At 42.2% G+C, this 21,362-nt stretch overlaps 3 protein-coding genes across 3 annotated transcripts; 1 reads left to right on the forward strand and 2 right to left on the reverse strand.

Annotated features, from left to right (window-relative positions):
• Positions 1-871: 871 nt before the first annotated feature.
• On the reverse strand, positions 872-2,794 carry LOC147449065 (uncharacterized). Its single transcript, XM_086522519.1, has 7 exons — positions 2,752-2,794; positions 2,565-2,681; positions 2,335-2,400; positions 1,716-2,249; positions 1,633-1,643; positions 1,316-1,546; positions 872-1,234 (listed from the first exon to the last, which is right to left on the reverse strand). Exons 1-7 carry the CDS (start codon positions 2,792-2,794, stop codon positions 872-874), a joined length of 1,365 nt encoding a protein of 454 aa, XP_086378645.1.
• A 5,709-nt stretch (positions 2,795-8,503) lies between these two features.
• Positions 8,504-10,410, forward strand: LOC147449066 (7-deoxyloganetin glucosyltransferase-like). Its single transcript, XM_086521577.1, has 2 exons — positions 8,504-9,223; positions 9,308-10,410. The coding sequence occupies exons 1-2, from the start codon at positions 8,617-8,619 to the stop codon at positions 10,246-10,248; spliced, it is 1,548 nt and encodes a 515-aa protein (XP_086377703.1). The 5' UTR covers positions 8,504-8,616; the 3' UTR covers positions 10,249-10,410.
• Positions 10,411-18,086: 7,676 nt separating this feature from the next.
• Positions 18,087-20,504, reverse strand: LOC147449067 (nudix hydrolase 16, mitochondrial-like). Its single transcript, XM_086521579.1, has 6 exons — positions 20,145-20,504; positions 19,979-20,071; positions 19,766-19,880; positions 19,578-19,661; positions 18,791-18,937; positions 18,087-18,629 (listed from the first exon to the last, which is right to left on the reverse strand). The coding sequence occupies exons 1-6, from the start codon at positions 20,288-20,290 to the stop codon at positions 18,513-18,515; spliced, it is 702 nt and encodes a 233-aa protein (XP_086377705.1). The 5' UTR covers positions 20,291-20,504; the 3' UTR covers positions 18,087-18,512.
• Between the last annotated feature and the right edge of the window lie 858 nt (positions 20,505-21,362).

Below are 21,362 nucleotides of genomic sequence, written 5' to 3' on the forward strand. Positions count from 1 at the left end.
AAAAAGAGAGAGGGGGAGAGAGAGAGAGAGAGAGAGAGAGAGCGAGAGAGAGAGAGAGAGAGAGAGAGAGAGAGAGAGAGAGAGAGAGAGAGAGAGAGAGAGAGAGAGAGAGAGAGAGAGAGAGAGAGAGAGAGAATGTTGGAGGGAACGGAACCCTTTATACAACCATATTTTAGAGAGAGAGAGAGAGAGAGAGAGAGAGAGAGAGCAGCACGAGAAGGAAACCCTTAAAATCTTAAAACGCAGTTGCAAGTGTTTTTACAGATGTTTTTTTTCGCAAGGTTTTTTTTACAAGGCTGCTTTGATGCATCGAGACAACTTTACACAAACCAAGAAAACCAGGTCATGATTCTTCAGAACCTTTGCTAGTATTATTTACGTACAATGGTAGACCCCTGCTATGCTTCGAAGACCTTTTCCTCGAGCAAGAAGCGGTTAGAATTTCCACAAGACTGATTTTGAATGTGCCAATGCGTGTTGTCGATGCCAAGATCTGTCTTGCAACCAATGGATTTTTACTGAAACTGACAAACACAAGCAAGGATGTCTTTATGGACAATATTCATAGAGAGAGAGAGAGAGAGAGAGAGAGAGAGAGAGAGAGAGAGAGAGGAAGAGAGGGAGAGAGAGAAACAGATAGAGAGAGAGAGAGAGAGAGAGAGAAATGCAAGAAGGAAACCCTTAAGACCTTATAACGCAGTTGCGAGTGTTTTTACAGAGGGTTTTTATTACAAGGGTTTTTTTTACAAGGCTGTTTTGATGCATTGAAGACCACCTCACACAAACCCAGAAAACCAGCTCATGACTCTTCAAGAGCTTTACTAGTGTTATTTATATACAATGGTAGACCCCTGCTGTGCTTCTAAGACCTTTACCCCGGGTAAAAAGTAGTCAGGTTTCCTGCAAGACTGATTTTGAACGTGCCAGTGTGTGTTGTCGATGCCAAGATCTCTCTTGCAACCATTGGATTTTTAGAATACAAGCTTTGAAAAGTCTTGCCCAAAGCCAAGACCTCGTCAACAATAAGACCAACTAGTTGTGCAGAAATGACAGAGTTTTCGCTTGGCTTGATCTTCACTTGAAGCCTGGGAATCTCGTAGCTTGTAGTCTTCTTTTGGCAAGTGATACAGAATAAACCCTCTGTGGTTTTATGAACCTTATTCGATTTGCAAGTGGCACATAATGTCTCCAAGAGAACACCATTTATGTTAGAGAAATGCAAGACGCCAAACACCTGCAGATCAAAAGCGAAAATCAAGAAACACAAAGAAAGTCAACGAAATAGTTTCTAAGCAACTGACTCGTGCAACATTACCTGCTTCCCATAACCGAGACTCTCAACCTGTGTCTTGTAAGTTTGCAAGAGATCAGATTGCAGACGCTTGCTGTGGACAGGCACCAAGATTGTAAGGTCCAACACAGACAGCGTATTCTCGCGGCCTAAGAAAGCCCTGACATTCCTTGCAACGAAAGTTTTCACTTCTCCATTGTCAACATCCCTTTTGATAGACTTGTACTCTTCTTTGCGGTCATTGACAAAAGTGAGCTGGGAAAAAAAGCACACGGCAAGCGTCATGTTTTTTTTTTTTTTTGCCGTAAAAACTATAAAGAATCTCAATATGTGAGACTTACAGTTGCCCGATCTTTAGGAGCACAACCGTCAGCCACCAGTAGTTCTCCACGTGTGGAGTTGGCGTCGATTTCAAAATTCTCACTCTTAATAACAACAAAAGCAAGTGTACCCAAGTAACTTTTTGCACCACCTAAACCTGCACTTGCAGCCTCATCCAAGAAGAATCTTATCTTCGTTTTCGGGTAAAAGCTCAAGTGAATCGGAAATGAACAAATGCAAGTGACGATCGAGGTAGCATCCAAGTAAAGAGAGAAAGGCGATGTTCCATCGTCTGCCTTGTTCTTTGTTTTGATTGCAGAACCCTCTATCCGCACAAAACTACCAACACTCAAAAAGGAAGCGAATTGACTTATCAAAGATGAACCGACGACGACAGTGACTGTGTTGGAGTTGTGTGAATCCACAAGATCAGCTTTGAAAAACTTCACAATTTTGGGATCGAAAAGCTTGTATGTGCCATAATTGTTCAATACACAACCCTCAATTGCAAATCTAGGAGTGATGTCAGAGAGGTATGTTATATGCAAAAAAGGCACAGCATGTTCTTCAGTACGAGGCTCTTGCTGCGGGAAAGGGTTGACTCTCACTTCATCGTCTTCAGTATCAATTAAAGCATCTACAAAACAATACATAACAACGTGAAAATCTATTCACATCGAAAGGAAGAGATAGACATTCAATGTTTTTGGTTCAATGTATACCATTGCTCTCGATCTTAACAATAGCCATCTTTGCTTTTTGCGCTTTTGAGCATCCGACTTGTGCGCCTAATGTAAAAGATGGGACATTTCAAAATACAAAAGATAAATCAATTTTGCATGGGTTTTTCTTTAAAAGAAGGTAGAATCAAACGTACTGGAAGCTTGCCCTTTGCCTTTCGAGGGGGATGGTTGGATAGTGAAGTTCGGTTCACTGTACACAGTACGCTTGCGAGAAGTTGTCGGAGTGCTTGCAAATGACTCACTCACATCAATCCGTACACATTCACGTTTGGAAATTCCACTTTTTGCATTCACAGTATAAACAAGACTCGCATTTTTTCTTGGCTCTACAAAACGAACATATCTAAGCAAAAACACCAAAAGCACGAGGAACACCATAACACCCATACTCCATACCGTCAATCTCCATGCTTTGTACACCACCATGACTATAGGCCATATTTCAGTATACTTGTTCGCTTTGTCTACATGTCACAAACAAATATAAAGACTGAGAACACTTTGCAACTATCATTCTTTCATCTATCATCCGAACAATATTTACAAGGAAAAGGGGATCAGAAAACGGGGAGGGGGGGGGGGGGGGGGGGGGGGGGGGGGGGAGGGGGGGAGGGATTCAATGGCGTTTCAAAGCAAAAAGAAAATTTACTGCATCACCAATCCAAGATAGAGCAATGCCACACAAGACAAACAACAGTGGACAGAGCAAGGCAAATGTCGTTTCTTGTTTAGCAGTGTAGAGATATATCGAACCACCAACCTACCAAAAAGCATGAGGCCACAAAGCAAACAAACGACGCATAGTTTGCATTCTTTCAAACTCGAACGGAATTAACAAGGACGGAGAGAGAGAGAGAGAGAGAGAGAGAGAGAGAGAGAGAGAGAGAGAGAGAGAGAGAGAGAGAGAGAGAGAGAGACCAACGTAAGATGCAAGGTTACAATGGTAAGGGAAGAGACCAGTGTAAGATGCAAGTGTGCAATGCTGAGGGCACCGATTCAGAGGAGAGAATACTTCACAAAAGAGAGAGAGAGAGAGAGAGAGAGAGAGAGAGAGAGAGAGAGAGAGAGAGAGAGGGAGAGGGAGGAAGAGAAAGGCGGGGAATGGGTGATCGTCACTGAGAATGCCTCGGGAGACTCGCGACACACGACGAGCCAACATTTTAAACAACACGAACTTTTTTTTTTAAAGACAAAGGAACATATCTCAACCGATCCACCTATCATCAGCAACAGAAAACCACTCCAGACATGACAACAAACGAAACGCATTCTCAGAAGCCGAGATGGACCATGTGCCTATGCACATGAGAATTCATTTACCAAAGCAATGCAGACATGGTAGCTGTCAGAACATTGAATGCACATACTGCACAAGGAACGAGGTTCAACCTACCTAGCTAAATTCTTACAACCATAGCAACAAAAAATGCATTTTGGCAGCATACAAAGAAATGGAACAAGTCTCCCCAATCAACTTATTGCAAACAAGGTCTCACTGTATAAATCTGAGACATACACTCGTTGCAACATACAAAGAAAACAGAGACCATGAAGCACTCCACACGTTCCACAAGGCATACACATATACCTTGAATTTGTAAGAATGATGTACGACAACTTCAAAGAGCACGAAACAGTCCACATGTTCCACAAGGCATACACATATACCTTGAATTTGCAAGAATAATATACGACGACTTAACACTACACTTTCAATTGCCATCTCTAGAAGATTCACGTTCTGGTTCTGACAAAACACACCTCAAAACAGTTCACGTTCTGGTTCTGACAAAGCGAACCTCAAAACAGTACAACAAACCACCGACCATACCAGGACTTCTACATTTTCAATTATCATCTGTACAACGTTCGCATTCTAGTTCTGATAAAACGCAATGCAAAACAATACAAAGAACCACCAACCACACTAGAACTATGCATTGCCAACAAAACAGAGCAGATAGTTGATAAGAAAGTTTAAGCACATGACTTCTAAATTCCATGGCGAGAAAAGTTATCCAGCAGACAATCTTTTGATTCCTCCCTTTTGCAAGAGCACAACAAGAAAACCCAACAAAAGAGAGCAGGCAATTGGTAAAAAAAAAGTTTAAACACATAGCTTCCAAATGCCACGACAGAACAAATTATCTACCAGACAATCTTTTGATTCTTCCCTTTTGCAAGAGCACAGTCACAAATAAGCTCTGAGTTAATGGCATGACGAATAAAATTATCCAACAGACAGTCTTTTGATTCTTCCCTTTTGCAAGAGCACAGCCATAAACAAGCTCTAAATTGTCAATGCACATGCACAGGCAAAATAGAACACACAGCAAACAACACAGCAGTCCATACAACAAGAACCCTCTTGCTCATGCTAAAGAGAGTATGTGATTCAAGAGAGAGGTCCACAACGGTGATTGGTACACCTACTGCGCCGACACCTTCTGATAACCAAAGCCAATATGAAATCCATTCCCAAAATCTCTACTGGACCTGTCTACCAAAAATGAGCCGAAAATTTTCCGGCAACACTCATCCAAATGATGCTATCACACCCTCATTATGCCCCCCTTGCTTGCAGATCCTACTGTATTGAACTCAACCCATAGCCCACGGTCCTCGAAACATAAATAATGAAGAAATTTCCCACCTCAAAGCAGTTACCGAAAACCCATTTCAATGAACACAAAGAATGGCCGTTCCAGCACACCCAGAGTAAAGAATCACACCCTCATTATGCCCCCCTTGCTTGCAGATCCTGAATAATCAGAAAAGTGCCCATCTCAAAGCAGTCATCGAAAACCCATTTCAATGAACACAAAATGGCCATTCCAGCACACCCACAGTAAAGAAGCAGAGAGAGAGAGAGAGAGCTCTTACTCCAATTGTTAATGTCTGATGAAGTGGGCTCTGCGCGCGCACGTGTGTGTGTGTGTGTGTGTGTGTGTGTGTGTGTGTGTGTGTGTGTGTGTGTGTGTGTGTGTGTGTGTGTGTGTGTGTGTGTGTGTGTGTGTGTGTGTGTGTGTGTGTGTGTTGTTGTTGAGAGAGAGAGAGAGAGAGAGAGAGAGAGAGAGAGAGTGGCAAGCAGAACAATTTAGTTTTAAGTTAAAGGAAACATCTAAGTTCACTTCATCTAGTTCTTGAAGTTGATTACTTAAGCAAATATGTATCTAAACTCAGCCAATTTCCTCTCTACCTAACTAAGAGATATGTTTTGTGTTCCCACAAATGAAGATATTTCATGCACTGAGGCGAAGCTCAAGGTCGAACTACGTCTGCCGCTCAATTGAAGGCAGAGCTGCTGCATGTTGAAAGCATTGCTGCTTAGAGCTTTAATATAGCACCTGCATTTCAGAGATGAAGGGCAGGCCTTGACAATGGAAAGAGACTCCATAGCCTATAGAATTATCAGCAGGTACAATACACCACCTACCACCTATTGTCTCGACTCTCAAGACTTGACTTGTAGGGAGCAGCCTCTGCTCTCTGCCTCCGCCTCTCTCATCCCCGGACCCCCCTCTCATTCTGGTTTGTCTCAAGTCCTGCTCCTTCCCCTTGTGCTTTAATCAATCAATTCCATAAGATTGATTAATGCTCAACCTTAATCCAAGCTATCCTAATAATCAATATCTAATTCTCCTAAATGATTTTCTCATATTAAACTGATCATTTAATGCGGGGAAGTGCCAGGGGAGAAAAAGCTAGAATATTGATTAAGCTAGCAGATTGGCCACAGTAGGGATCCAAAGGAGGGAAAATAGGGATCCAAAGGGGGGGGGGGGGGGGGGGGATCTGCAAAAGAGCCATGTGCAACAATGGGCTAAAAAGACCCTAAGGTTCAGCCCATTAAGACTTCCAAAATGCTAAGGTTCCAAAATTCAAAGGTTGTGTCCAAAGGTCAACCTTAAAGGAATTGGATGCTTTGTGTGTGACCAAAAAAGTCTTTGTACATCCCTACATAGGAGGGGGCGAGCCTAGCATGTAGGGGATGAGAGAGAAAGCCACACACACACACAAGCTCCATTTACACAAAGGGAATGAGGGACACATGTCAGCTCCCTAGGCCATATGCCCACAAGGTGTGCCCAATTCCTATTGGATGGCCTTGGAGGTGGACCAATGAGAATTAGGCTAGAGTAAATCTAGTTGAATTAATTTAAAAACACTTAATAAAAGAACCAATGAGAATTAAGTCTCCTAGATGACTATTGGACAGTCTCCCAAGGGGTCCAATGAGCATTCAGCAGCCCAATGGCTTGCCTGATTCCTATTGGCCAGGAGGCAAAGGGGTCCAATGAAAGTTTAGTTGATTTTATTAAATTACCTAAAGCTCTCACAAAAGGGAAAAGGGGGACACATGTCAGAAGGCTATCACTTATGCTGCTTAATAATCATTGGCTTGACTTGGGGAGGCCCAATGAGGGTAGAGGAAGAGCAAATAGCAAGAGGGATCGCCCAAGAGAGAGAGAGGGCTGATTTTTGCAAGGCATTATCACACACACACTCACACAATCTCATGTGTGAAGAAAGAGAAGACTATCTCTTCCCAAGCTTTAATGGAGAGCTCATCACCTACTCCAAGCTTGTGAGATAGAAGCCTACATCGATACACTCTTGGCATGTGGATGCAAATCCAACCAAGAGCCAAGCTTCAATGCATGCTCATCTCCTCTACCAAGCTAATTACTAAGCTAAGCTATGCTAATATGAGTGATTATGTGAGGAGATGTACATCTTTCTCGTAAGATACTCCTTCTTCCTCTCAATCTACTCTCATACCCTGCTAGCTCTCACTATCTTCGAAGGTGTGTGAGGTCTTGGGTCTGAGAACGGGGATAATTAATGTTGTGTTTGCTAAGTGTTTTGCTTAGTGCATGAAGCTTTCATCTTCATTGCACTAACTAGTCTTGAAGGAACACAAAGAATTGTATTGTACAATGTCTCTCTTGATGGGAGAAACCATAATACAAAGCCTTTTGGAGGGGGGACCGGCTCCATGCAAATCCGGTCCTCAACTGTTGTCAATAGCTTAATTTCTCTCTCTTTTGAAAGTATTGTTGATGCTATCTAACTAGGTGTTATGCTTTTTGTTGCTCTCTCCACCCAAGCACTCTTGTAATTCTCATTAGGAATCTATTCTAATGAAATGCCCACTATGTTCATGCTAATTTCCGCTACACACAAGTTTTTAGGCCATTAAAAGTTACACAAGCGTTGGCCAATCAAATTCCACTGATTCTGCGACGTCCCCAATCAGATTTTAGGTTTTATCTTAAGCCCCCTGATGCCTTAATCGTCCTTTTTTTGCCCCTCTTAATTTTAATTTAAGCAAGCTTGCCTTTCCTTAAGCAAGCCAATTGACAGCAGCTGGCCGCTCGCTGCCTTTAACAAGGAAAAACCAGTAAGGAGCCGAAAAATTTTCGGCAACACTGACCCATATCGTGCTATCACACCCTCATCATGCCCTCCTTGCTTGCAGATCCTGCTGTACTCAACCCATAGCCCACAGTCTTCGGAACATAAACAAAAAAAAACCTTTCTTCAATTCACTATTGTCATACTATCGATAGGTTGTACATGCAGTAGATAAGAAGGGAACAGCCCGTGCATAGCATAAACAAAACCCAAACTGTATGTCGAACAAAGAAAGCAGTAGCTCACACAGGTGGAGCTCCAAAACACACAGCAATTACTACATCAAACCCTGCCTATTTAAAGGCGCAACAGAGCATGGGCGGAAGTGGGAACATCACGTGAAGTATCGTGCAATCATGACCCAGAATCCGAGCAGAATGGACATGGCATGGCACGCCTGAGAGGGCAACGATTCCACAGAAGCTCCACATCATTGCAGCCGCAAACTGGCTCAAGCGCTACACCGAGAGACCAGGTCCACAGACGCACACAACATGAGAGAAGAGGAAGCACGCAGAAGCCGCCATCGCGCGGCTAAAGCGCAGGAGAGAAAGGGCCGCAAAAAAACTTGGCCACGTGGAGGGGACACCTAAGTGCCCCAAGTTTGGGGCAAACACTAAGGCTGCCACTATGGCAGGCCAAAAATTGACCTCCACTTAAAAGGGATTTAAAAAAGAAACCTTATCTGAAGGGTTACAAGGCCTCCCGAAGCCTTCAAAAATGAGCTCTCATTGAGAATGCATTTTCATGAAAACCAGGAGAAAGAAATCCACTCTCACTCTCACACACACGCACGCACGCAGATCTGTCTGGGACGGAACAATGTAAAATCAAAGTAGAGCCATGGCTAGCAGCTCCCGTGATTGTACTCCTCACGCATTGGTGGTTCCTTACAGTGCGCCTCACGGGAGCACCGGCCATGTTGTGGGCAGCATGCTACTGGCACAGTCGCTAGCAGACCATGGCTTCAAGGTAAACTTCGTCCTCTTCTCTACCTACTATGCCAAGCTCAAAGAGATGGGCACTCTGCTGCCATTGCCAATTTCAGAAGCATCCTTTCAGAGTTCCATGAGGAGTGTTCATGGTGATGGCAGTCCCGGCAGCGTAGGCGGTACCATGTACATTTCTACCAATTGTTCTGATGGCCATGGAAATAGACGTAATGTTTACATACATGTGGTAGAGGATAACCTTACACCCCATGACATCCATAAGTTCTTCTATGTCAATCCTACCATGAAGGAAAACTTGTATCAGCTCATTGTTGAGCTCCAAGAACAGGGTTTTCCCCTTACATGCCTTGTCTCCGACTCCTTTGTCCCTTGGACGCTGCCCGTCGCACAGCGTGCCGGCATCCCTCGTGTTGAATTTTGGACTACTAATGCCATGGCACACTTACTTTACTGCAACATTGCTCCACTCTACACTGACGGAGTCTTCCCTATCAAAGGTTTGGATGCTCTGCTTTGCCTTTTGCTGTTAACATAGTCTTGATTTTCGCATGACAGTGCGTCGTCTTATGAAACATGCACAGAATCCCAAACCCCAGGCAAGGGAGAGCCCCCTTTGATGCTTAGTCATATTCAGGGTCTGCCACCATTCTCAGCGGAGCTTATACCTGGAGATCTCCGTTTTGTGGACTCGTCTGATTATTTTGTGCAGTTTTTTATCCAGGTTGCATCATGTGTGAAGTATGGAGAGAGAATCCTTGTGCACTCCATGTCAGAGCTCGAGCCCACTGCATTTGAGTCATTCAAAATTCAAGGAATCCCTGCCTACGCGATCGGCCCTTTACCATGTCACACAAAGAAGCAAGAGACGACACAGACAGATTGCATGCCATGGCTCGATTTGCAAGCAGAATTGTCGGTCATCTATGTCGCCTTTGGTAGTTTTGCAAGATTTTCTGTGAAAGACATGCAAGAGCTTGCCATGGGGTTAGAGGCTAGTGAGAGCCCATTCTTATGGGTCATTTTAGAGGATGCATACCGAAGAGAAGAGCTGCCGCAAGTTCTTCCAGACGGGTTTCTGGAGCGGACAAGAGGGAAAGGGCTGATTGTGAGCTGGGCTCCTCAAGTGGAGGTGCTAGCACACAAAGCAGTTGGAGGGTTTTTATCACATTGTGGGTGGAATTCAACACTGGAGAGCATGTGGGAGGGTATTCCTATGTTGTGTTGCCCGCATTATGCCGAACAGAGGCTAAACTGCCATTACATTTGCGATTTATGGAGGGCAGGGTTGGAGCTGGGTCGTGCAGATACCGGTCAAATAGAAAGAAGCTTTGTGAAGCTGGGTGTGAAAGCTTTGTTGCAAGAGGAGGAGGGTATTAAAGCTAGGAGCAAAGCCCAAGAGATCATGCAGCTTGCCAGGAAGACTAGCCAACAAGGGGGCCACTCTTTCACCAACTTGCAGAAGTTCTACGATGATATGAGAGTCCTTTGCTCAAAGCACTCTGCAAACAGTGCTTCAAAGTAGGACTTTCAGCCGCAATACGCTGTAATGCCATCTATGAAAAAGATTTTATACAGACACAATCATTTCTATAACAATTTGAACAGTGTGAATAACAACCATGCCATGATCTTCATGTCCGCTATCTCGTGCCATTGATAAATCTAGGTGAGAATCATTGAGGCGTACCATGTGTTGAAGCTTGGATGTGTCAAATCTACTTGGGTATCATCTACTCTTTCTCTGTATCTTTCTTTCTTTTTTTTTTTTTTGCAATCAGCTAGGTTACGGGATTGCACCCTCGCCTGCATGTCGCAGGAGTTGAATCAGAGCAGCAGCCCCTCCCCTTTACTGCTAGGCCAACTTCCTATTGCTTTCTTAAAATGGTGAGAGCGTAATCACTGGGAATGAATGGCCATCTTTGGGTACCCTATGTGTCAGTTGTATGTTGTTACAAGCAATGGCCCTTCCTGCCCACTCAGGTCCCCTATTCCCATTTTGCGCCCCATGTGACTATGGACAACTACGTTGTGTGTGGTTATGGGTCACAAGTCAAGCTTACCCAACAATGAACCACACTGAGATTGTGCATGCATGGCCGTGCCTCAATGGACGACGCAGGATGCAATGCAAAGTATCCACCAAAGAAAATGCAGTGCGAAGCTCTTAGGGTTTTTTTACCATAAGCGCGGTGAATTTATATTAGAGAGAATCAAAGATTACATCTGATTAGCCACGGAGGGCTAAACTGGATACAACGGGGGAAGCTCTCAGGTTTTGGTATTAAATCTTTATAGAAGCCATTAAATGCGCACTTGAAAGCACAATATCAGCTTATAATCTGAGAAGATAGCCAGAACTTGTTGTCATGAACATTTGCAGCACAGGTAAAGGAGGCATTGAAATGATTGATAGTTGCAAGATGTCCTAAAAAACCAAGAGATATTGAAGAGCAGCAAAACTACTTTCTTGTATGCACATATGAAACTAGGAAAGAAACAGAGATTTTCCTTGTTGGACCATACCCATAGGTATAGAAGCATGTTCTTTGAAGTTGTACCTGCCATAGCCTCGCTAGAGTAAAGTTCAGAGGGAGAGCTAGGTATATTGTTGAAGTGAGGGATTGTTATCACACAAGAAAGAGACAATCAGCAAAATACATGCAAAATGTCTAATGTTGAAGTTTTGATTTTGACATGAAGATAGAGGACAAAGTGAATAATATTAGGAAATTGAAATACCCTTTCTAACACCCAAGTGGTGGACTGGTTATCCTAGTTCCGTCTTAAGAAACAATATTGAGCTCATGACTCATCGGACTGAGGTCTCTTGCGATTGTTCCTACAATGTTAAAATTTCTCTCCTTCTTCTTCTTCTTCTTCTTCTTGTGTTAGTCCACACAGACAATTGGATGCGATCGAGGGTTCCTTGATGGATTAATAATTAGGTTTATGTTTGTATTGGTTTTTGCTTAGGGGTTAAATTTATTAAAAACCTATGGTGAAATGAGAGTTTGTAATGCGGATGACTTAAGTAATGTCCTTTCCTTTTCCTTTGGAAGAGCTTAAAGAGTTTGAAGAGAAAGGAGGTAATGAATTATTCACATTAGACTCTTCAAAATAGGTGGATGATGGTAGAACAAGTGGAGGGGTTCCACCATTTAAGTAGAAGACACAATTCTTAGAAAAGGCATGAGGTCTCTATAGTAGGATAGAATATTTCAACCTCTGAAGGGGCACAATAAGGGAACCAAATACTATTTATTGCGAACAAATGCCGTACTAAGCTCTTTTGGTGAGGGAAGTGAACATATCTGAAGAGGGCTATTGTAGCAAGGGAGTCAACGTTATGCGACCAACTTAAGGATTGAGAGCAAGGGCATTATGCACAACCACAACATAGCATTTCCAAGCTTACTTGAATTCAAAGTTTTTTACCTCACAATTTTATTAAGAATGAAAATTTTTATTAGTGTTTGGTTTTCACCACCACAACTTTTTAAGAGAGTGTCATGGCTACATACTAGGGTGGTTGATACCATGTAAGCCTTGATTTAAAGCCCACTATGCCTTGTCATTGCTCAAGTACCCCAGTTTGAAGTCATCCAGTACACTTTCATTGGCAAGATAGAGATTAGTAATCTTGAAGGAAAAGGGAATACCGAAAAGCGGCTTTATAGTGCATTTGTGCCTACCAAGGTTCTAGAAGATAGACTCAAATAAAACTTTCCCCTTATGCAATACCAACACAAAAAACTCAAGAAACCCTTATAAGGCAGGCTTTCATCAAATTATGCCATTACTTAGAAATAAGATCAGTATTACTTTTCTCATTACTATATGAATTTATATTTATAAAAAAGATATTGTGCACGTTTTTTCAGGGCGCTCGTTGTATGTAAAAATACTATTGTCACGTGTGTCTAAGAGTAACACAACATACACATGTAGTAGGGGTTCGCACGATTCGCATTGGGGCGATAGGACGCAGCCTATCCCAATAATCCTTAGGCTAAGGACGATTGACTTTGACATAGAACATAATAGACACACATTCACACAGGATACAAGTTACCACACATAAGTATCTTCTCTTCTACAACACACCACTAATTGCCTCCCTTCAAAAGAGGAGTAAGGCACTCAAACTTCTCACACAAGTAGGTGGCAAGCACACGCGTGCCTCACATACACACACAAGTCTCCCAAACACAAGGGTAGACACACAAGCTTTACCTAGGGTGGCACACAAACTGAGTGCTTCACATAGATACATTCTTCCCCACACAAATCAGTAAATGTTTTGTCGTATTTTTATTGTTGTCATTGTCATGTTGTTGATTGTTGCCATTGTCCATTGCTAGCTCGTTTGTTGTGTTTCATTATTTGTTTTTGGCTTTATTTGCTTAGTCATAGATTGTGGTTGTGTGATGCAGGTTTTTGATACTCTATGCAGGCATGCCTTTGAGAAAGGTCTTATCGCAGTAGCCAAAGCCAAAGGGTAGTAGCACTGGCAGCAGCAGTGTTCTTATGTCTTCGACACCTTGGGGCTTTCGAAGAGTTCAATTTTCACTCAAGTCAAGCATATAAAGGCTCATTCAAAAAGCTATGGTTAAATTCTTCTACCACACACAGTAATAAGTTGGTGGAGAAGGTTTTATGCACACAAATATAGCTCAAGCAAAAATATTGTAAAATTTATCAAATGCCTAAATCAAAAGAAATGTTGATGGATAGTTGGAGTTGAGAGAGTGCATCCAACTAATCTAACATAGAGGTTTAAAATTCAAATTCAAGGGGCTAAGTAGGATCTATACTAGATTAAACATCGCTAATTTAACTCATTAGCTATGATACCAATCGAATGTTAAGGCGGATAACGACAGTAGCCGTTCATAATTAAACCATGTTAATTAACTATCAACACAACTCAAGGTAAGCAGATATAGATGCAAGATCGATAATTGATTAGATTAAAGTTTGTACAATGAGTGCTCTTATATAGAGCTACAAAGGCCACACAGAATTGACACATAGTGGATGACTTGGCTAGCACAAGGTTTCACATATAAGCTGACACCTGGTAAGTAACACAACACACACATGTAGTACGGATTCACACGATTCATCTTGGGACGATAGGGTGCAGCCTATCCCAACAGCAACATTAGGCAGCTTATAAAGAATCTAAATATTTCATTTATTTCAAGATCTAGTTTGATGATTGAACATGGCTATGGAGTTAATGAGATTCTTCATGCTTATTGGACTTGATTGTTTTTATCTAATGCACATTCTCCCTTGTCATCGTCTCGCGTGTTTTCATTGATCGCTATATGTGCATGTGCTTAATTTAGATCTTAAGCTAGAAATTTAATCTCCCCTTTGTCTTGTTCCTAGCCTTTTCATTTATAACTTGATCAAAGATTAAAATGCATGGACTTGTATGGTTTAGTTTTTTTGAGTAACACTAACTACTATGCTTGCTTAGTGCATGCATGACATGCAATGTGTGCATACATACGCACTTGTGTTAGTGTAGAGTAAAGAAGCTAAATTTGTGCACGATTGTTGTTATGTGTGTAGGACTGAAGTGGGTTAGAGATTGCATATCCATGGATTTTCTTCTCCATTGCTAGCAAGTTACCTCCCACTTTTCCTCTCTATGGTGGCTATTGGCCTGCTCACTATTTTTATGAGCTCGACCATGCCTTAATCAAATTAATGCTCCACGGATTGACAATCTGGGTTGGGTCGCTACATGTGTAGTTGACACTATGCTACAAGGCTTAACATTTTCGGCACGAATGCAATCAACAACAATCTTTGTGAGCTGGTCTAAACTATAAAGGAATACTTGTTGTCACTTTACCTATAAGTTCCAAAGCTAGACATTTACCTACAACAATTGTTCAATCAGCAAAGATATGTTAAAGATCTTTATAGTTATGTTCTAATTTTTGTGCATTCTAGAGAGAGGACATAAACATGAAACCCATCACTTTTATAAGAGAGGTGTATGAGAACCAAATTTAATGTTTGATCCCATCCAACCACTCTTGGTACCATAAAATGGTATTGCCACGTACAAATGCATAGATGGACAAGTAGTTGCAAGCTCATCATTCCTCAATTTTAACTGCAAGTTTGTACTTTTTTGTTGATTGCCAAGAATGGGCTCTCTTAACTCTAACCCAATTGTGATAGACTGTATTTTCTTGAATAGGAGTCGTCTCCTTCAAGGATACAATAGAAGCATACACTCAAATGCATGAGAAAACACTCTAAAGGATAGTGGTTAGTCAAAGCAAAATCTCTAATGCCAATGTTAAGACTCAACCAAAAGAGAGATTTTCCGACAAAAATGTTCTTTTAGAAAATCCAATCCTATATATTTCTTTGATTTAAAAAATACTCCTTTTCCCCATTACAATACACACAAGCATAAACATTGAGAAAGAAATATTTTAAGAAGGCATGTAGAGGCCGCCTATGAGACAAAACCATATGCATACATAGATGACATAAGAAATAACCGAAAATGGTCTTTGTTATGATGTAGCTATGTCAGGCATTGTGTATGGGTTTGTGGTGTACACATCATAAAATGGTTTTGAGTGTTTTTTTTTTTTTTTTTGGGGGGGGGGAGAAGGAGATACATTTGTAACGAGTTGCATCTATAATCAAGGGTCCTCATCACTAACTAGAGAGAAAACTTTGCCTTGTGAAACACGCACAACTGCATGCAAAATATGCCTTGCTCTTCACTCCCTCTCTGCATAGATGCTGCTTGCTCTACTCACATCAATCTAGGGGGTGCAGAGACTGAGCTATCCAATCACTGGCCTCAAGCTATCTGATAGAAATAGATTCTTGTAAGATGTACATTGAGTAAAGCTATCCTTTGTGAGAAAGTGACACTATTCTCAATAGTAGGCTATCTTGGTGGGCAAGGGTTGTGCCAACTATGTCCTCCCTATGTGTGTCTATAAGCTCCTATTTCTTCCATGTTTCTCACTTTGTGGAGGGACATGTATGGGCACTCAAATTGTATTGAATAGGCGACGATCTATCCAATGGTGTATCCATGTCATCATTGATGGATACTACACGCGTCATATAAATGGCATTTAGGGTCTCTCTAGCTTGCTTCATGAAAGCATTGATATGCTAGTGTCTAAACTTGGGTTGCAAACATCGACGATGGGCCAAAGAGACATCACTTTCTTTGTGGCTCCCAGTGATGTGTTTGATGGCATTGTCTCTCAAGCATAAGCAAGGAATCATGTGCACTTGTCGAACGATCCTGAGAGGCTTGTCCAAATTATTATTGCTCAAGTTGTGAAAGTAATCCCCAAGTACCCATGTGAGTCAAAGACCTCTATGTGTTGGCCCTCAAAGGTCAATATTGATCATCTTCGAAACTTACCTAAGGTGTGAAAGATTATCACCTTGGTGTAATGAATGTGCACTTTGAGGCATCTATCTATACTAAAGAGCTCTAATGTACGGTGTGAACCATAGCCCATATCGTCTTTTGATATGTCCACCAAGACTCTCTCAAGGCCCATATCTCTTGGATTTATGGTATGTAGGGACGAACGGGGTCTTCAAAGTCAAAAATCTCATATTGACAACTCCACTAGAAGCACCTTTCCTTCTTTGCAAACCTTAAAATGTAGCCCTACAATATAGAATATCTTGATCGTGTCTATGGGCTCTCATCTATCTCAATCTCCTCCTCTAGTGTCTTCCCTATCTCGTCTCCCATTTGTCCCCTCCTGTGTATGACTCTCCTTAATGGTTTGGCATATGTATATAACCTCTAGGTGGTGGGTAGTAGAAATTAAGGTGGATTGCCCGTGGGTCAAGAGGCTGGCATATACATAGCATCTTCATCTCGACTGCCTAAAGAGGTTGACTTCCACCCAAATATACCTAGCATCCTCATCTCTGCATTGACCCTGTATAGTGATCCTACTTGAGCCTCCAAGAGCCCTCCTATAGGCCCACTCTGACTAGGGTCTGTAAGGAACCATCACAATTCCAAAAAGCAATCTTTAGATCAATGTATGCTGCTGCTCCATTGGTAGGCCACAAATCCCTATGCGCCCAAGCTCCCCAACAATGAACACCCTCCCATCTCAATAGAAGGCTTATTAACCGCTTGGCAAGGTTGTATGATGGCAAACAAGCCTTTTTATGCTCTGTTTGTGGCTTTGCTGGGTCACCGTGCACACATACAAGGCTACTTGTGGGGCCTCTCTTTTCTTTGTTAATCTGTGTTTGACCTACTTGGTTTAAAATTGACGCACGAGTGCATTTTCTTGCTTCTTTTCACTCTTCCAAGCCTTGACAAATGGCTACGTTCTTGAGAGATCCTTTGCATCTTGCTTTGGAGAAGGTTCCATTGATTTCTAGCACCCAAATAGCTTCTGGCTTTCTTCATTCTTTCCTCTTCAAGAGTAGCACCGACCCGTGTGGTTCCAATTCTATGCATGGTGTTCCTCTTCGACTTCTTGTTTGGCATCCTTCTTGAATGTCTACCTTGGCATGTATGTACTAAGGATATTTTTTCTAGCAAGCAATCCAACTATGCATCGAAAGTATGATTGTGCTATGACAAAGCAAGGATATCGCTTTTTAACACCTTGCCTCAAGAGGAGGCTAGTAACAATCAAGCATACAAGACTATCTTTTGGCTTTAGATTCACCACCCACGTCAGCATTTAGGGGTTCTCTGCAGGAAATTATTCAGCGGGCAGCCACGTCATCATCTGCCAGAGAGAATAAGGTGAACCCTAACAGGGGTCTCTCGAAGAAAAAAAATCAAATAAAGAGACTCGAAAAAGGTGCACTGAAATTTATGCACCTTTCAGCTTGCCAGCAACCTTTATGCGATACATTCTGGCAGTGATAAGCACCAGCAACTCCATTTGTCATACAACCCACAACAGAAATATAGCCATTCTAGAAAAACAAACCCTCATCAGTGTCAGGTCAGAAGCAACTCCATGAAACAACCGTAATCGTCACAAGCAATTCCTCTGGATGAGAAACCTGCAATGAAAAACATGTACAAGTCGAGGATTGATGTTATTACCAATTACTGTGCAAGCAAAAGATGCTCAAGGGAGACCAAGCCCCCTGCAAAGGTGTGGGGAACCAGCGATGGTGTCCATGGCTAGCAAGAATACAAAACATACTTTGCTAGAGCTAGCGAAGGTCGCAAGACTAGAGTATCCCAGCAAAGAAATTGCACCAAAACATACTTTGCTAGAGCTAGCGAAGGTCGCAAGACTAGAGTGTCCCACCAAAGAAATTGCACCAAAACCAGCACAAACACGTAGATCAATGAGCATATACAACCAACACCATACACGGCTTTCCTTATTAAAAGACAAAAGGCTTTCAACTCTGGCTAAGTATGATCTCCATATACAGAACTCAAGTAGAGGACAGTGTTTGGAAGACTACCTCAATTATGCGTGCAGCCGAGTCAAATGATAAATTATCCATAATCACATCTTGAGGCTTCATGGTAACTAATCCTCGTTCAATTTCCAATCACAAAAACATTTACAATGCCCAACCTAACTTAACCTCATCAAGCACTAATTGAAACGTAATTGATGGAAGTTAATGATGGAGGTGAGGAGCTGCCATATTCAAAATTTAAGGTCCTTGGGCAGCTTGGTATGTAAAGGATGAAGGGCACGTGCATGTCGTGCCAAGGCGATGAGACCACTTAAATCCAGCTATAAAATGGGGAAGGAATGGAAGATTGGCTTATGAGTTACTTGGGTTTCCAAATGATGTGGAACCGCTTAAATACGAAATACACTGATCCAAAACCCTCTGCATCCATTCATATCGGCAGTTCTCTAAAGCATCTGCAGCCGTAAACTGGGTACAACACGTCAAAGTACCTCAGCCAATAAACCATTGTTTTTTTATTATAATAACAAAAACATGATTGACACGTTCCATAACCATAAGCATGATTACAAACCAGGAAAATGAAAATCACTACTAAAATGCTCAGTGCGCGTAAAAGGCCCGCTTACCCAATGCCGTTGCCGAGCTTGCTGCTCAGGCCAAGAATCTAGCTCTTCTGTAACAAGAAGAGCGTGCATATATGCGCGACAAAGTCCATCTGGGCTACAATCTCCTTGTTGCCTCTTGCTTTTGAAATCCCAAGTTCCTAGAAATCCCTGTTTCAAAGAGATTACAGCTATCATGAAGAACCTTAAGGTAACCACCAGCATAAAAAACTCATGCGTATCACGCATACTAGCAAGGAGATCATTTGACCAATTCAGACACACAAAGAGAAAGTCAAACCAAAGGGTGCTACCACATAGTAAGAAGACAATAGTTCTTAATTTAGCTACCATCAACAAACAAAAAAATCCATACTACTTCAGCCCAATGCTGACAAAGAAAGCAAAAACGCGCTCTAGTTCAAGCGAACGCAAAGGAAAGACGTAATCCTTGAAAATCCAAACCTGAGGCTCTATTACCAAGGTCTCCTATAAAACGAAACAAGTAGATTATTTACACACGTACCAATTGCATGAATTAAAATAGTACTAATTTTCCAGCAAAAAAGTTAGTGTCACCCTCTTATCCCAAGCCACCAAAGGAAGAACGAGACCCTTTGATGCAATCGCGAGTAAAAACGGTATAAAAAATTTACAAACCAGTCCAAATTGTTATACCAGGAAATATAAGGCCCTGAACATTTCAAAGGGTTCAACCTTCCCTTATACTAGCACACGGCAAGCCTAAAACTTTGCAAAATGCTTCACAAGATCATCACGACAAAGGCTCACGGCCTTGTTATAATCTGACCTTTAATTCACCACGGACTCCTGCCTCCTCGTAAGCTTCCCGACAAGCAGCTTCTTCAACAGTTTCATCAGTTTCCCAACCTCCCTAGCAAAAGGAATCGTATTGAATTTCCAATAGCTCTGTAGAAACCCCCCCCCCCCCCCCCCCCCCCCAAAAAAAAGAAGAGCAAAAGGTTCCTATCCTCTAACCTTTGGGAAGAGAAGACCGGGTCCACCTTGGGTTGTCACCATAAGAACCTCGATCATTTGACGTATATTGGTGCTGCTAGGTGAAACATCCGATCGAAACCTGAAGGGCACGCACCTGCCTCCACAAACACAGTGAGCTGATTGATGAATCTCCACAACATAACAACATGATCAGTCCCAAAGCATGCTGGTAAAACCCAGGTAAGACCCTACCCTGCAACAAGGCGGTATCCATTCTGATAACGCTGCTGGTGACGCCCAGTTCGAGCAACTAGCCGGTTGAGATCACCATTGCTGGAACTATTTCTGGAAAGGCAATTGCTCTCGTCCATATCAACAAATTGCTTCTGCTTCCCAGAAAGCTAAACCTCACACAAACCTTCCCGTCTCTCTATGAAAGGACTTCCATACCGCGGCCGGAGAGAAAGCCTCCGACCTCCTTGCAAAAATAAGCCTTTCTTGCAGTAGACGCTCTTGTTTGGTACGCTTTAATGCTTTTGAAAGCGCCCAAAACGAAAGGGGCATATAAGAACCTGCCTCTGAAGATCGCTGAGTAAAGGAGACCAATTTCTGATAAATCTCTTTCTAGTCTGCCATCTGGAATGATGCCGTCATAGCCATAGCTTCAACTCGTCGCTTCGTCGCCAAAAACGCAGAAGAAAATAGTCGAGGTAAGGCTCCCTCTGCGCGAAATAGAACCCTAAGGGTTACCCTATGCACACAGACTAGGTATCAAAACCATGAGTTTATAGTGATACTAATAATACTTGCATGTTGAATTGGTGTTGGAGACGCATCCGGAGTCTCACCTCCTCTCATCCAAAACCAAAACTAGTTTTGTCTTGATTGCTTCATTGTGCAAATGGTAAGAATTTGAAAGTGGTAGTGGTGTGGCTTTTACTTCATGGCATAGCTTGTTCTGAAGGCTTCGTAGCATCTCCTCGTTGAAAACACCACGACCTTGCAACACGAATGAAATTTGGCATTATAATTTGTAAAGGTACATTTCATAGTAGAGGTGTGCTGGTGGTGAGGTGTGAGTAGTGTGGTCAATGTTTGCAGGTACAACGGAACTGGACTTGAAGGTCTACGGTACAATGTTATCAGGGTTATTGGTGAACCATGTAGTGTACTGAGGAGTGATGTAATGCACTCTATTTCATTCATAGAAATGATGTTGTAGTGTTGCAGATGTATGTTTTTCTTTGATGTGAAGAGGGATACTCCCATGGGGCCAGTTGTTTAAGTGTGTGTGTAACCATGTATGGCCACTGTGTTAGCATGTTGTAGCTTTGTTTCTTGGAGATAAAGAATGTGGGAAGCCATTAAGTTATTATCATGATTAAGGTTGTTGTAATGTTTTTTAAGGGACAAAATGTTAAGAGATTGTATTATCAAGTGATTGTCGGGCAAAGAGTGGAGGTCAAGTTGTGAACCTTGCTAAGTGGCATGTGTTTTGAGGCGGTGTAGCTCATCTAGAACTGCTTGGTTTACTTTAATATGGGTGGAAGTTAATTCTGTGAGGAGGTAAAGGTTGTTAGGATCTCTTACGCGAGAGAGAGCAGTGTACGTAAGACCGTGACTTTGAATGTTGGTT

The sequence above is a fragment of the Adiantum capillus-veneris genome, chromosome 10 (assembly GCF_014529385.1).
Source record: "Adiantum capillus-veneris isolate H3 chromosome 10, ASM1452938v2, whole genome shotgun sequence".
Taxonomy (NCBI): domain Eukaryota; kingdom Viridiplantae; phylum Streptophyta; class Polypodiopsida; order Polypodiales; family Pteridaceae; genus Adiantum; species Adiantum capillus-veneris.

Bases quoted from the DNA above. Each gene is read 5' to 3' on its own strand.
- LOC147449065 (XM_086522519.1), bottom strand. From the start codon at position 2,794: ATGGCCTATAGTCATGGTGGTGTACAAAGCATGGAGATTGACG. The intron at 2,682-2,751 runs GTATGGAGTATG...TTCGTTTTGTAG, and splicing joins ACAAAGCATGGAGATTGACG to AGCCAAGAAAAAATGCGAGT. The intron at 2,401-2,564 runs GCAAGCGTACTG...CTTTTACATTAG, and splicing joins AAGCACTCCGACAACTTCTC to GCGCACAAGTCGGATGCTCA.
- LOC147449066 (XM_086521577.1), top strand. From the start codon at position 8,617: ATGGCTAGCAGCTCCCGTGATTGTACTCCTCACGCATTGGTGGTTCCT. The intron at 9,224-9,307 runs GTTTGGATGCTC...AAACATGCACAG, and splicing joins CGGAGTCTTCCCTATCAAAG to AATCCCAAACCCCAGGCAAG.
- LOC147449067 (XM_086521579.1), bottom strand. From the start codon at position 20,290: ATGCCCCTTTCGTTTTGGGCGCTTTCAAAAGCATTAAAGCGTACCAAA. The intron at 19,662-19,765 runs GTTAGAGGATAG...TCCTTTTGCTAG, and splicing joins CCGGTCTTCTCTTCCCAAAG to GGAGGTTGGGAAACTGATGA. The intron at 18,938-19,577 runs GTCAGATTATAA...TCTTTGAAACAG, and splicing joins GAGTCCGTGGTGAATTAAAG to GGATTTCTAGGAACTTGGGA.